Source organism: Manduca sexta, chromosome 23 (genome assembly GCF_014839805.1).
Source record: "Manduca sexta isolate Smith_Timp_Sample1 chromosome 23, JHU_Msex_v1.0, whole genome shotgun sequence".
Lineage (NCBI taxonomy): Eukaryota > Metazoa > Arthropoda > Insecta > Lepidoptera > Sphingidae > Manduca > Manduca sexta.
In genome coordinates, this window is record NC_051137.1 from 11330927 (window position 1) to 11346967 (window position 16041).

A 16041-nucleotide genomic window follows, 5' to 3' on the forward strand; every position below is an offset into this window, starting at 1 on the left:
TAGCTGACGATAGGAAAAAAAAAGAACATAGCTGACGTAATGTGTGTTTTACACCTTTGCCCAAGTAAAAAGAAAAAAGTGTGTTTCTATGTAGGCATATATTATTTTGATATGAAAAAATTCTTGAATAAACTCGAAGACCATAGAATTTCACATATGGCTACATTCTGGAACATAAAATAAAAATCTTACGCCCATTTTATCAAACAATGTTAGTTTATCAGTTGCTTAGTTATGCAACCAATAAATAAAATAATGTTAGAGGACAAAGGTGTGATACAGATAATAAATAGTTTTCTTACATAATTTTTAAGTATTTTTATGTACAAGCATATACTATGTTTACAGACTGTAAACATAAAGACAGGTGAAAATCAGGATCAAGGTATATCAACTGTATCAACAAAATACACCATATTATAACAAGTGAGCATTTGAAATGCGTTCTTGTTACCAGAATAAAAAACAAAAGTTGCACGTTAAAACCTCCCCAAAGCTTTAAAAATGATAAATTTACCACTGGACCACTAATGCCATCCTGTACTGGACCAGCTTGGTGAATTAAGCCCTTAACCATCTCAGTAAATAATGAAATTATATACTGCAGGGCTGTATATTACTATAATTAAACAACAATTAGAGCCTACATTGTGTTCACTGGTTAGGACTATGGTGTGTCTTTGACATTAGCTTACTAAAAATATTTTTTTTTCTCCCCTTACCTGCCAGCCTGAGCTGGCTTTTTTTATAAAATTGTGATATTCTTATTAATAAAAAAAAACTTATATCCATAGTTATACATAAAGTAACTCTTAATTAATATATAATAAATATATTTTTGCATACCTTGACCTGGCATAAGTGCAAGTATATTCATCCATGTGATTACTAAGTTATTTTATTTAACAATTGAGACATCAGATTTTGTTTCATAAAACTGCAATTTGACCGCTCTCTACATTTACACTATTAGAACATCAATTACAAGCAGGCTCACTAATTTAAAATACTATTAAAATATATTTTGTATTATTCAAATAAAACCTCAATACCAGGGATATTACAGAGGGACTGCCCCTGTACTTTTATATTTATTGATAAGGGTATCATACTATCTACTTATATTAATAGATACTTGAATGCTACTGACCTACTCCATTATTCCTGTTATTGTTTTTTCGTTCTAACTTTTGCTTTAACTTTGTGTACTGTCGTTGAGTCCGCTCATCCTTCTGGTACACCGGCGGCGGAGGCGAGTGCTGCATGTGGTGAGGTGGAACGTGATGGAAATGAGTTGTGTGCGTATAGCCCGCGCTGTAGAAATGCTGTGGGCCCCCAGCGCCGTTTGTCGGACCCTGAAAAACAATAGCATATTATTGTAATAATTTATAAGCAATCGGCAACCAGGTACCCTTTAAAAAGTTACCGGCGAAACTTGATAACAAATTGTAAACAATCAAGACAACCATGTTTTGTTAAGATTAAAAATAATCAACATTTGACTCCATAAAATAAATCTCTGGCTTATCAAATTGAAAATTTAATTATAAGTTTTTAAATTATATGACTTGTTTCAATATAATGATAATAAAAGTCGAAAAACTCCAATTAATGCCATCCAAAATGCACACTATAAATTATTAAAATTGATACAGTATCAAACGCTTGATAGTCCCACTGACCTTTTTATTAAGTTTTTCCGATGAATTATCATTATTTTGGTCAGAATCGCACATTTTTGTCGGTTTATTTACAATACAAATAATATTGACACCACGTCTTATTCACTTTGAATAACGTATTTACGTCACTGCCACGTATTGCCAACTGTTTGAGATAGCGACACGAGCGTGCATTGAATGTACCTATAAACCGACTCGATTAGATTAACCATAAAAAGCTATCGTTGTTTGTACTACAAACTACAGCGACTATTGAAATTGGTTGGATTTTTTAAACATACAATAAAAACATTGTGGAAATACGCGAAGCTTCGGAGTCTACTATTTAATTTAGTAAAGTGAGATATTTATTATTATAATGTGCAGATTTTAATTATATTTCTGATTTTGTTACTAAACAATCATTTCACATCGTGTTTAGCAATGACAAGAATATGTTATGAGAATACATACTTATTATTTATTTTTTCAAAAGCAAGAATTTATTAACTGGTTTAATAATACTGTTTATATTTAAGAAATGACCTACAGATACATAATTTTATGAATATTTTAATTCTAACTGTACAATATTATAGCAATAAGGAGCATTAAGAAATTACTCCATTCACTACAGTGGTTATTAATAACAAAAAATATTAGGACCATTGATACATATATATCGTTGATTAGGACACAATAGTAAATATATATTTACTTAACCCAAATATACCTACAGTTTTCGAGTCCTTTTAAATTATAATTGGCAACCCTAAGCAACACCAATGATAGCTCATGGTTCCCAATTCACATTGAGGCCTATGGGGTTCGTGGACATTTCTCCCTTTGTCCCATCCTAAGAGGATTCCTTCTATTTCTCAAACACTTGCTTCCCCAGATATTCCCTCCCAATTTTCCTTCGGGTCCCTGCAGTCGTTGAAGTGGGGGTTTCGGTATCCCATACGCAAGTTTCCCCCGATGTAGACTGTGAAGACCGATACGAAAAAAAAAAAACAGAAATAGAGGTATGTTTGATAGTGTGCATTATTTGAAGGTCCTCTGATCAGGCGTCTTGATTTAAAACTCAACACGCAGACTGGTTTTATCTTTTACGTAACTACTTTCAGAGATTTGTTGAAAGTACATTTCGGGTTTCAATCTTGTTTGCTGAAAATTCACATTATAAACGAGGTAGAAATTTAAATAAAATTTATTGTATCGAGAAAAGTGGGTTTATCAATGACGTTTTACAAATGTAATAAAAACATCTTAGGAGTGCATACTGCATAGTAGGGTTATTACGCTATCTCTTTCTCCCGCATCATTATGATCGGTGACGTCACATCCGTCTATGTCCGTCTCTTTTCTGTTATTATTGGAAAATTAGGTATTCGTTTTACACTTGTAACTTATTTACTTTGAAAGTAATATTGATAATTCTTTTTAAACTATGTTTTGTATATCGTACATATTTTATGTAGGGATATATATACAAATTGTAGTCATCTACGCTATTAGTTTAATATGGATATAAATAATTATGTTTAAGATCTCAACATTACTATGCAATAACCATTAAGTAAACTTCTTCAGTGTTATTACAACAAAGTTAGACCCGCGATGAACATATTATTAAAAATCTTCTATTAAAAATTCATGTTTTGTAGTCACACACCATATTTAGGTTTAAACAATGGCATATTTTCAAATAACTTTAGAATATGTACGACTACAGCTATTAATCATGTAGCTAGACATGATATTTTTTTTTAGTACTTTTGTTTACTTCCATAAAATAAAAATACATGTTATTATTTTTAATTCATGAGCTATGACAGGTATTTATTGAAAGATAGTGAATGGTTGTAAAAATATTATGACTAGTGCGGCCTTGGCGGGCCAGTGAACCAATTTAGTACTTACTTAAGCATTGCGAGGAGTCATGGAATAGCAATTGCGATACGTTTCATACTACTCCACTTTTAATTTTAAATAAGTAAAAATGATAATGATTTTTTAATAGTATTTAATAGTATTTTAAATACACTGGCATCTAGCTGTTGATTTAAAAATTAATATAAACCCTCAACTTTCAGTATACTTATTAAAATAAGGGATGACACTTTGTAGAAATATAAAAACTATTTTAACCGATTTGAAAAATTGTTGTATTAATAGGAAGCTACATTATCAACATCTAATCGGTATAAGTGCAAGTAAGCGCTATAATCTGCTTCTTATCCCCGGAATGGGTGTTGACACGCGAGGAGACACGAGCAAAAGCTGATTAAAAATATAACTTATTAAGAAAATCCATTATTTATATGTCCATCCAATTATTATATGTCTACATAGACCGGCTCGCTTGAATGCGATTAAAACAAATAAGCCAACTATTATAAGCTTGTATGCGTGAAGTCTGCGTCGAACATTGTCCCAGCGTAATTAATTCTACTTACCGTTGTGTGCTTTCTATCTTTGAAGCTTTCAGTGTCTATCTAGACGTATTCTTAATCAAAGGTAAATAAATATTTATGTAAGCTGTTGAGCTGTGAACGGGTTAAAGATATTAGTGAGAGTTGATGGAGAACGGGGTACTGAATGATCAGTGTTACAACAATAATTAATACGATACAGCCAGACAAAATAAATTGGATGGGATTGGAACAATAATTATATAAGTAATAATTTTACGCAGATTTTTGATGATTGATCAGATGGGACTTTATCATTCAATAAAAAAGTTGTATATAGATAGGTACTTACCATTTCTTAAAACTGGATAAAAGGAAAATAGTTTTATAATTTACATTTATAAAAACGCGTAGTTTCACGTGCCTCATCAGATTCTTAAGAAGAAAGTAGATATTTTCCCATTTAATGAAATGTACTACTGTCCTTTAAACTTTAGATATGGAAAACTTTTTATTTTAATTTTGTGTAATCGATAAGTAGCACAAAAATCCATTAATATTTTATTAAAATAGTTTAGTTGCTTATGGTGATAACTGATAAGTTATATTTAGATCGAAGCCAAAAAATATCGTTAGTGAACGTAGCCAAAATCTAACTTAACCCCTACCATCTTGCAAAATGTCACAATTGACTTGAAAATAGTATTACCTAAAAACTACGCTTTTTATTAGTAAATTATTTTCATTAGGGTTATACCTAAATCATGTCTAATTTTAGGAACTTGGGTAACTATATTTTAACTATGGGTTCTCTTAAATTGTAGTAACACTGAGCATTCAGTAATCAGTAGTGCCCTCTGTCAACTATCACTTACGTTACCTAACGTAAAGTAAGGCTATCTGGACTGGCTTTATGGACCTATAGAACTGTTTTCGCCACGCACTAAACCTTGGAGCCCTTTAATGATATATCACGCGTAAACGGATGGACCGATTTCACTATTTTTTTTTTTGTAGTGTTTTTTATTGTCAGGAGAAAGTTCTTATGAAAGAAAAAATTCTAATGCGCGGAAAATTAGAAGATTTAAGAAAACTTAACGAAAATATCAATTTTTGTATAATTGTTTGAAATAACTGTCGGCGATTGACAGAATGCGCGCTGCAAATTTTATTCATAGTTAAGACGAGACAACGTCTGTCGAGTCAGCTAGTCTTTAATAATTTTGCATAATTGTATGCTTAAATCTTACGTAATGATGAGGTGGTTGGTGATGTGGCGGCGGTTGGTGGTGAGGCGGCTGGTGGTGCGGCGGCTGGTGATGCGGCGCGTGGTGCGGGTGCGGCTGCGCGTGCTGGTGCACCAGGTAGTGCCGCATGCTCTCGTCCATCACCGGCGGCATCATCGGTGGCATCATCGTGCCCGACGTTACTACGGGCATGCCACCTGGAATAATAAATATACAAATAATAAGGTTGTGAGACCGAAAGAGGCCCAGTTCCTAACAAGGCCCGCCATCCCGGTTTTTGGTACTTATATTTTTTGTGTTGTAGTGCAAAAACGTAGTAGGATTATTTGTTAATTCTTTTTTCTCTGTGGCAATTTTAAAGGTTTTTCTTTACATTGTTCATGCCTGAAAAATTTTAAAGTAAGGGTTTTGTAATTACAATAACTTTTCCCGACATCCGATTTTAATGATACAACTCCTATAACCTGCTTACTGTATAAGTAAAACTTTCCACGTAATATAAAGTACTCGAAAATTAATCAATTCCCATAGTTTGGTGAAGCACAGTTAGAAAAGGATTTGTCACTTAATTAGCGTGATTTTGTGAAACTTTATTTTTTCCTGTTTTAACAAATACTGGTAATGTACTTGTCTAGTTTTTTTAAGAACACTTCCGGCACTTAATTATACTTGGCACAGTCATGGTCTGGCAGGAAGCCACAAGCAGGTATCAGCGTACACCAAGTTCAAGATAATATAAATAATTCATTATTCATTGTAGCCTTTAAAGACGACACACGATGTTAGGTACTAAAATATTAATTACATTTCGTAGGGTAAGTTTGATTACGGTGTTACAATGTTGAAACTATTCTTATTTACATTTAATTATTTGTAATAATATTCTTTTAATCTGGTAGGTATCCCATAAATTTCTATTAGCTGGGATTAACAGGGAGCCAAACTGCCCACCTCACGTTAAATTCGCCTCATCTGTACAAGATAATACTATTTAATACAAGTATTGCTGTCTGATGTACCAATTGTTTAAAGAAAATATTCCAGGTTTCTAATAATTGGATATATTATCTGCTTCCACATATTAGTATCGAAGAGTAGTTGCCTTATAGATGATAGTTACGTAACTGGGAAACATCAGAGGCGCCTGTCTTAGGACGAAGCTTTTATTGACGTAGGATAAGTGCAATTGCGTCTACCGGTGAACTCAAGGGTGACTGGGCAGTTATGTTATGGCCACCAGTCTTACAGCCCAGCGTTACGCCACCCGAAAATATGGTATATTTCCACCGACGGGTCGACTCTCTAAAACTATGTAAGTATTATACATCGTATTCCGGCATACTAACCAAAACCGAATGCTGTGGCTAATGTTATGTACGTCGCGCTTGTAACTCATAATAATTGTGACTAAGTATAATAATTGTTTAATACTAGTGTAACTATGTGAACTGTTATGACAGTGCTAATAAATAAACAAAAACCCCGCGATGCCCCTCTTCGGGAGTATAGGAACGGCTCAGAGTTCTTCGGGCAAGTGCCTAGTTAACCAGCGCAATTGTAGCAGCACATTGCCACACAACGGGCTGTCTCTTAACTCGTCCCAGATATATATATATATATATATGTGTGTGTACTATATTCGTCCCAGACGTCAAGATAAATATAAATTAATCTCCCAATATTCAAGTCCCAACCGAGTCATCACCCGCCCGCAACCCTTAAATGGCCCTCATTAGTCATTACAAACAACGAAACATTTGCACCCGAACTTCCGCATTTATAATATTAGTAAGATAAGATTTATCAAAATTATGCTGTTCTAATCGAGGATGTTTTAAAAGCTATTACTAAAAAATTATAAATGAAATGCTTGAATACCTATATAAATATTATACAAGCATGGTTTGTTTATTATTATTATTATGGGTATTTACATTTGCCTACAGTAATCTAGATAAGGTGTAGGTTAATATACTATATATCTACATAAATACAATAAATTATGATTATAACGTGCAATATGAATGTAATTGATGGTAGTCACTAAGCCTAGAGATTATGCGTTTAATGTAATACATTCAACAAATCGATGTTTTACGAATCAAATGTTTACATTTAACACGATAAGATACGAGAAAATATATAATTAATAAAATGTAATTAATTTATAGGTATCTACAGTTTTATAATACTTACAATAGATAACGTTTTCAGGGTAAAAAACCTTACAATAACTGTCACACATTTAAAAGTTATTTCCCATATCATAATTTGGATCAAATTGAAAACAATATAATGTACTACGTGTGTAATAGTATAAATGAGAAAGATTGTGAACATGTTTGGATGTTTTTTAGAAGTAATTCAGAAATAGCTTAACCCATTTAGATAAAATTTGCCATACACATAGACCATGTCCTGAGTTAACACATTTGTTTCTTTTTATCCTGGTAACTTAAACCCCGTGAGAAATATTTTTCATCCATTTTTTTAATAGATGGCGCTGTGGTCGTTACAGTGATTAAGATATGTTTGTAACTGTTATTTAATATATCTACTAGGTATTTAGTTATCGCATTCTTTAGTGGTTGGTTTCTCCAGCTCGCAATACGGATATAACTCCGTAATTTTTTTTTCTTAGAAAATATTTTTAAAAAGAAATTATCTTTTGAATTCCTGTAATCGAGAAGGTCGCCCTTTAACAATCTTCCATCAACATCATTTTGCCAGCTCATCAAGCTAAACATTTGCCTCGTAGACTGCCTTTCAAATCATGACTCATGGTATATCAATTTTGGACCGTCAACCAAGTTCTTCGTTTTTGATCTACCCAGTAAATAGTAACGGTAGGCATAGCTCGCTCCATTCCCCGTCGAGTGACCCCAAGCCTCCATAAAAGGTTTATGTCGGCTTTAGTAGTGAAAGGAAATGTATTTAGTGATTTAACTTTAGTTGAAAAAATAGATTACACGATAATTCCAAACGAAATCCATGGAAAGGATGTCACGGACATGACATTTTGTTTTCGTATTTTATATATCAAAATCATGAAACTAAAACTAATCGATATGCGTTTCGTGTTATACTTTCTCTAGTAAGTATTCATTACTATCTTTTTAGTATTTAGCCATATTATATGAATCGATCAAGAGGCAAGATAATTTAGCAAACCATGAGTAAACCCAATAGAAAGACTGTTTTACTAAGAATATACGCGGCCGAGTTCCAGCAAGGTAAACTAAATGAGGAAGGCTGCATGTTGGTCGAACGGTTGATGCGATATTTTGACTTGTTCAGACAGTGTCGGTTCCGCTCCGTAACCACGGCTGTGAATGGACTTGTTTCGGGTTTTCGTGGAAATCGCTTTTTGTGGGAGAGCCATTCATCCGCTGTGTGTGTAATGCCTATGGACCGCTGGCGGCGGAAACATGCCGCATAGCTAGAACGGTGTGCAGTGTAACCACATGCTCTTGAGCAATGTCGTACAAGGAATCCGACGAGAGCCTTGAAGCTCTTTGTTCAGATGCCGGATATCACCCCTTTTTACAAACTTTTCATTCATATTAACTTAAGTTCTTAAATAGATGCTAATTCAATGTGGTCTGTTATTATTATTTATAAATATTTTTATTTTCAAAGATAGTTTATGTTTATCTTTCGCAACAAAACAAATCGAAAAAAATATATCTACCGATGAGTGTGATGTTTTCTACATCAATGATAATCATAATTATTTTATTGGAAATCAGATTAGATCAAATGAAATTACTTAAAATAATAATTGGACGATAAAATAAATTTCACAGATATCATTTACCTACCTATAACTATATATATTATATTACAAAATTATGAATATGTAGATATTGAAATAAAAATACAGTTAAGTTTCCTTAAGTCGACATAAAATGTACGTTTGTTTATCTATATACATAATATTATGTTTAAATAAACTAAAACTCCATAGTCTATGTCACGTAATTAATTTGATTATAATTTATCTATGTATTTACATCGATATACGTCAATGATTAAATAATATATTATTATACAACATTTTTAATTCATTAGTAACAAGCTTTGTACTTTAATGTGAAAAGCCCTTGACACGTCACTATGCATATGATACAGTTTCATATAAAATATCAAAATATTCCATTAAGTAGTACCTAAACAATGCGAACCGAAAATACGAACCGTATTCAGAGAGCACCGTGCACATGTGCGCGTGCTGTGGGTGCTGTTGTGGGTGTGGACACATGTCCGGGGGCACGTAGTATTGCTCTGGGGGGTAGTACTCCCCGTAGTAACCATCTGCGGGGCCGCCGCTGCCCCCTCCGCCCCCCTCCGCGACGCCCAGGCCCACCATCGTGGCGTTTAACAGCGCATGGCATGCACGCGCCCGCGCCGCATCCGCTGCGCACGCGCAACCCCGACACACGTTTCAATCTGGAACAACACAACAAAACATGTCAATAACATCATAAACAACTTGTGATAACAGCAAAAAAAATTACAAAGAAGCTTAATCTTTTACCTTAGACAAAGCTTAAAAAAATTATATTGATCATTCAAAATAAAGCTTCGTCGGAGTTAGAGATTATAGAGTACCTATTCACTCTTGTATGGGAAAGTTTGTCTCAGTACTTAATGACTAATAAACAGGGCTACTTTGTTTAGCTACTAGGTTAAGATATACAAGTACTGTAGTTTTCAATTTAGAGGATGTTAAAGCCACCGAAATGTCTGAGCATGAATGATGTCCTATGGTGATGAGCGCCGTGCAGCATTATACTTTTATAAATGCTTTGTAATTTAATGTTTGAGGAGCTTTTAATAGATAAACGGGCACAGCTCTTAAAATCAACCAGGCGAACAAACTGCTCGACCCTACAAACAGTTGTATAAAAACCAGTGGCAGCAATTCACCGCACGTTGCGTCTCTACATTTGTGTTTATACTCAACACGCCTTGTCTGAACGATTAGCTAGATATTGGAAAACAATATCTTTAGTTGTTGCGATAATATGTTAGCTTTAACTTTTCGGTTATGGAACAGTATTATAATTTTCAAAAGCGCTGCATTAGAGCGGCGAGTTGCACAAGACACATCGCCACGTCGCGGCCGCTATCGACACATCCGTGTGAGCACATCGTGACCGTATTTGCCTTTTAAATGGGGTGCTGTCATGGCGCCTCACGATTTCTGCGTGGATGAGCCGGCAATCTGTGTCAGTGATTGTGGTGTGAACAAAACTCCTTGAAAGTTTGTGCCTACAATTCATACTCGCGCCACGATAAAGATTATTGCGATACGGCAAGCTTCAAACAGCGGTACACTGTTTCATATTGTTACTCTTTTGACCTTTTTCGAGCTCGCTGATAGCAATGATAAGGATTCATTTATTTTAGGTTCCATACCTCAAAAGAAACACTTATAAAATCACTTTGTCGTTGTTGTCTGTCTGTCAAAACGCGTAGAGCTGTCAAGTTAACATTTATAAAAAATACCTAAAGACTATCTGCAGGATCATTACTTCTGAGGAACATCACTTAACATAACTAAACAGTAGTCTGTAATTTGTAACATGCTCATTTAGATAATTGTGCAGCTAACTATCAACAATCGAATTTGGCTAGTTAACAGCGCAGGAATCCTTGTCCATGAAGATGCGTCATAGGCTCGAAGCTTGACTATCGCTCATGAGTCGACTGTTGAGTTGCCTTGCTCCACTTCAGCTAGTTTAGAATCAACTTTGGTTTATGAAGATTGGATTAATTGGCCAACTAAGGCAGGCACATTTATAGTTATGAAGAAAATACTTACATCCATATAGAGTTCTCTCTATAAATCATAAACTGTATAATCCTACTTTAATTAATGCCTATTAGTTATAATGGTTTAAATTATTACACGTTTTATAAAAAGCAAATTTTATGTCAAAACATACAAGTTATTAAAATCATGAACATAAATTCCGCAGGGTAAAGACACGTGTCGTAATAATTATAAACGGTTAAAATTAACACGTTCTAAAATGTGAATAGTCCAAATAAACTACATGCGAGTATGTTAATTAACATTTACGATTATACGGACCACTTATCACATTTAGGGCGGAGGAAATCAAACTATGTATGTTCTATTAATGAATTTTGGTGACATTTACATCGTAGTACCTATACTATTATTCAAGTTATTAGAAATAATATACTTAGCTTATACAACTGGCTATATAGCCAATATTTTATGTATTTTTTTAGTTAGTATATAAAGAATGCTAAAATTTAGAATGCATATCTTCTGTAGGTACCATCCTAGCGTTCTATGTTCTGTGTTGAGGGGCTCCTTTTTCCGCACTTAGCCCGTAGCAAGTCGGGCCGTTGTGCGTGACCGTTCTAACGTTATTAAAAAGGGAAAATCATTTTAAAAACCCCTAAGCCTAACCCGATTACGAAGTTATAAAGTAGTACCTAAGATTATTACTGCCACGTAGAAACACGCAGTTGCAAGCATGTAGCTTACTGGTGTTTCGCAACGTACAATTATTGCAAACCACGCTGATTTTACACTGTTCTAAGGTAAACCTATTGCAAAAGTTTGACAAGTAAGTACTTTAAAAATTTACATCATATCGTACATAGTCATGTGTACAACAGTAACGGTTCAATGATAAATGTATCAATGAACAATGAACGATAACTCTCGTCCAATTCACAACAAATCAACAATGGGTGCAATGACGTGTTGTTTGAGCGTATAGCTGTGTCGAAACGGGCTATTATAACTTTCTATACTAATACATGTTATTAAGGGAATAAAAACGAAAGTACGAGCGTGAGATATTTTTTTATAGATTTTAACGTGTTGCAATTAAGGTTTCAACATTTTTGTTAAATGCAATCATAGCCAGGTTTTTTAAAATGCATAGCGATGGTAAGCACGACGAATGTTGAAAGTAATCTTGTACTAGGTATATTGTTTCATCAATCGTATATTAAGTCTACACTTCAGAAACTGGAATAGTTTGCACTTACTGGGAAAATCCCTTTTACGTCATGACAGAAAACAAGTTTCTAAATTAATGCAATAAAGAATTTTAACTAATACCCTATTATTACAGATATGAGATAACAGAACCTAAAACTCGCTAAAATGAATATTAAGGCAGAAAAAAAGCATCATTCTTTACGTACTTCATATAAAATGTTTAAATAAATGACATATTATGAAAGTCGTCAATTAATTCGCTTGGCGGTAATCAATAATAAATTACTTAAACGAAATTTATAACTCATCGTTTATCACTTTCATCAATCAATGGGAATTTGTGTCAATGATAAGTATTTTCTATATACCTACCCGAAGTTACATTGTAATCAGAATCTACACAATTATTTAATTAAAAAGTTATTGTATTAATATTAAATATACATTACAACAAAATACTTGAACGAAGAACTTCTACTTTCCCTTAACGAGTCTACAATGATTTAGAACCGATGTCAAACTCCTATCATGCACCTTTATGAAGCTGTCTATCTTACTGGAGTTAAAGATCGTCCTTGAACCTTCGCCAAGTTCTGCTGCGTCGGGTGTCGTCAGATTTTGTTTTTTATTAGGTACTGAATTCGTAGTCAATAGCTCTTGCCCACACCTCAACCGAAAGGCGGCAGATCTTGGCCGCCCAAACCCACTTAAGCTCGACAGCTTGTCTACCATCGCCGATGCCTGTTTTGGAATGCTACTCTATTTCCGATCTGTTAATTTAAAACTTTAGATATAAGAATTCACACTTCATCTTTCATTTGTTTAAGGAAGTATTTTTTGAAAACAAGTACACATAAAGATTTTTAAGATTCATCTAAATATTAAGAAACTATGTTTTTTTTATCATTTTCATCATCATTCTATGAGATCATACTATGCCCTTTCTTTTAATTATTTGCATAAGTAGTACTTGGGTCACAAGATCACTTTGATTTAAAAGAAGCTACGTACTAGCCTGATACTGAGGAAAGTATTTAATATTTATGCTTGTTATTGCTGTAGAAATGCAGATAAGACACAGATAATACAGTAATTCATTAACAGCATTCTTCGGTTATCAGTTTGAAGAATTGGTCTTATCATGTTTTCGCATACTCTTTTGTTATAAAATAAGCTGTAATCATGTAATAACACTTTTAATAAAACCGGATATGCAAATTAATTATAAGAATGTTGACCTTTTCTGGAATATCCAACTACGTAAATAGCAAATATGAAACTAGGTTGAAGGTCTGCAGTATGCGAGTTTATTTGTATAAGTGACGCCGCATTATCAACCTTCACGTAAAAAAAACATTGTGCAAAGACTGTTGTCTCCTGCAAAGAAGAACTTTGAAGTCACTTTGTATTCGAGATTTAGGTATCTAGACTCGTGCCGAGCGCACTGGCATGCGACGCATTGTAAGTAATTCAAAGTTAATGGTGGTACTGCTACTGTTTATGGTTTGTGGTGTTACTTGCGCCTACTGTCAGGCAAGCAGCTTGCTCATATCATTTGGTTGTTTAATAAAAGGCAGTTAGTGAGATAAGTAGAGTACACGCTTGTAATAATAGCATAAAACAGACCTATTACAAAAAACTGATAGTATAAATAGTCAAAACGTTACGCACTCTTATGCCACGTATGTGTGTAAGAAGTAAGATTTCATAGGACTTCCCAGCACGAACACCGGATACAAATGATTAAATGATAAGAAACGATTGTTAGCAACTCGACACGCAATTGAAATATTATGTGTTTAACCAGTGTTGTGGGAATAATGTTGTTTCCTGTGCAGGAAAACATTTAAACCCATCTGTCGCTCAAAATTTGTGCGTCAGCACGATATAGAAAAACAGGAAGATGTTCCGAGAAGTCTTAGTTGCAACTAAGGACGGTATTATCGGACATGTGAGATGTCGGCATATCACAATACATACATATCAAGAGTTTCATAACAAATGCTCATACAGGGTGCTTATTAATAAATTCTGCACATGCTTAAGTTAACATCACACTACGTGATTGCTTCACTTTTCACAGCTGTCTGACAGTTCGCGACATTTAGGGCAGATATTCAACCCTCATTTTCCATGTTATGAATTTGTGACTGGTCGAGGCTATTCGAACTACTGCCATGCGAGATAAAGATGGCTGTAACCATTCACTGCAAGATTCGCCCGTTGTACGCATCACGTTACAAAATTGTGATTTTTTAACGTGATTTGTTGTATGAATTTGTTGTATGTTTACCACACGAGTCAATTTTTAAAATATCTTTCATCAAATATGAACATATGGCAAGATATTATAAATAGCATCGATTATAATTAGTCTCCCATCCAACTGACCCGACGGCCCTGCGAAGGCCGCCAGAGGCCAACAGCTACTGCGAAATAAAAATAATGACATGTGCAAGTATTTTTAGTTTTACACTTTCTAGACATTTTTATGATATACTTAATGAAAATGTGGTTTACATTACTTTATTTAAATATTGGTATATACTTAATGTAGATACAAATAGAACCTATATTAAAATTCCTATGAAATTAACTGTATCTACCTACACGCGACACGATATTTAGCACAATCGATATCAATTTACTCCAATCATGTGGAAATAATCTGTTAATACCTGAGTAGTATTGCACGACATTTTCTGATCTTGCCTAGCTGTTGCTAATAAAAGTGCTGTAAATGGATTAAATTGTAATTATAATGTATAAAAACTTTAGTACCTAATTATGCCGCTGGGATCTCATACTAGTTTGCAAAAATAAAAGGTGTTAACCTTGCGCATGGTTCTGTGTTGCTTTTGATATTTCCACAATACAATCCCCAATTTTATAGCTTCGATAACCTTGTGTTTGAACGTAGCTACGATAATATGGTGCGGTGTTATTCTTAGAAGCACTCTAGCCGACTTCCTAGGCGCTTGCATGCAACGTGGCACTTTGACCGGACTTGTAGTTAACAGCGACAGTGACGGAATTTAGTAGTAAGTAGTTATTTTTCTATACCTAGTTACTATTTGCATGGAAGGCAATCTAGCCCTTATTGCACTATGTTTGATCGTACTAGATTATTGATTTTTGTTTATTTATTCATGTATGGTACCGCAGAGAAGTAGAACTAGTTTTATATGACACATGCCCACTAATGCTGTTGCCAATAAAATATATGTATTTGGATGTAGGTATACCAAAATTAATAAAATTGTTGGATACAACAAATTGTAACCAACAGAGTATAACATAATGTGTAGATAAAATAATGTATTATACTCACTAAATAATACTAAAATAGGAGCAATAAAACGCTAAAATAAAACGGCAGATCAAAAATTGCCATATCATATAATAATATCAAAACAAACAACATAAAAACCAGTTTTCCAAGGAGGAAAACGAAGCCCCATCAGCGCAAAACCGATTCTAAATCGCAGGTTCCAGTTTGAAGCACATACACAACATCAAAACAAAAAGAAAAGAAATTACATTTATTCGGCCTCGTGATAACCTAATACACCGCCCTCCAAATTCAATTGAATAATACCTATATGAGTTAATATGGCGTAGAGCGTGGAGTTCTCTATTAGCACCGGATTCTACTACGTTGTTATGTAAATAGGTTCGTGTGAGATGAACCAGCCGCGGCTGGGATTGAAGCAGGCAGGGTCACGGCC

General features: G+C 34.1%; 1 protein-coding gene across 2 annotated transcripts in view; it reads right to left on the reverse strand.

Annotated features, from left to right (window-relative positions):
* Nucleotides 1-16041, reverse strand: part of LOC115456313 (fibronectin type-III domain-containing protein 3a) — a 59076-nt gene that overhangs the window by 6163 nt on the left and 36872 nt on the right. The window contains exons 2-4 of one of the 2 annotated variants that reach the window (XM_037441647.1): nucleotides 9520-9771; nucleotides 5326-5519; nucleotides 1151-1355 (exon numbers count right to left, since the gene is read on the reverse strand). In XM_037441647.1, the coding sequence (XP_037297544.1) occupies nucleotides 1151-1355; nucleotides 5326-5519; nucleotides 9520-9691 (571 nt within the window). In that variant the 5' untranslated portion in view covers nucleotides 9692-9771. Of the gene's footprint in view, nucleotides 1-1150; nucleotides 1356-1682; nucleotides 1997-5325; nucleotides 5520-9519; nucleotides 9772-16041 lie in introns of those variants that run through there. The other variant, XM_037441648.1, reaches the window with a different exon arrangement.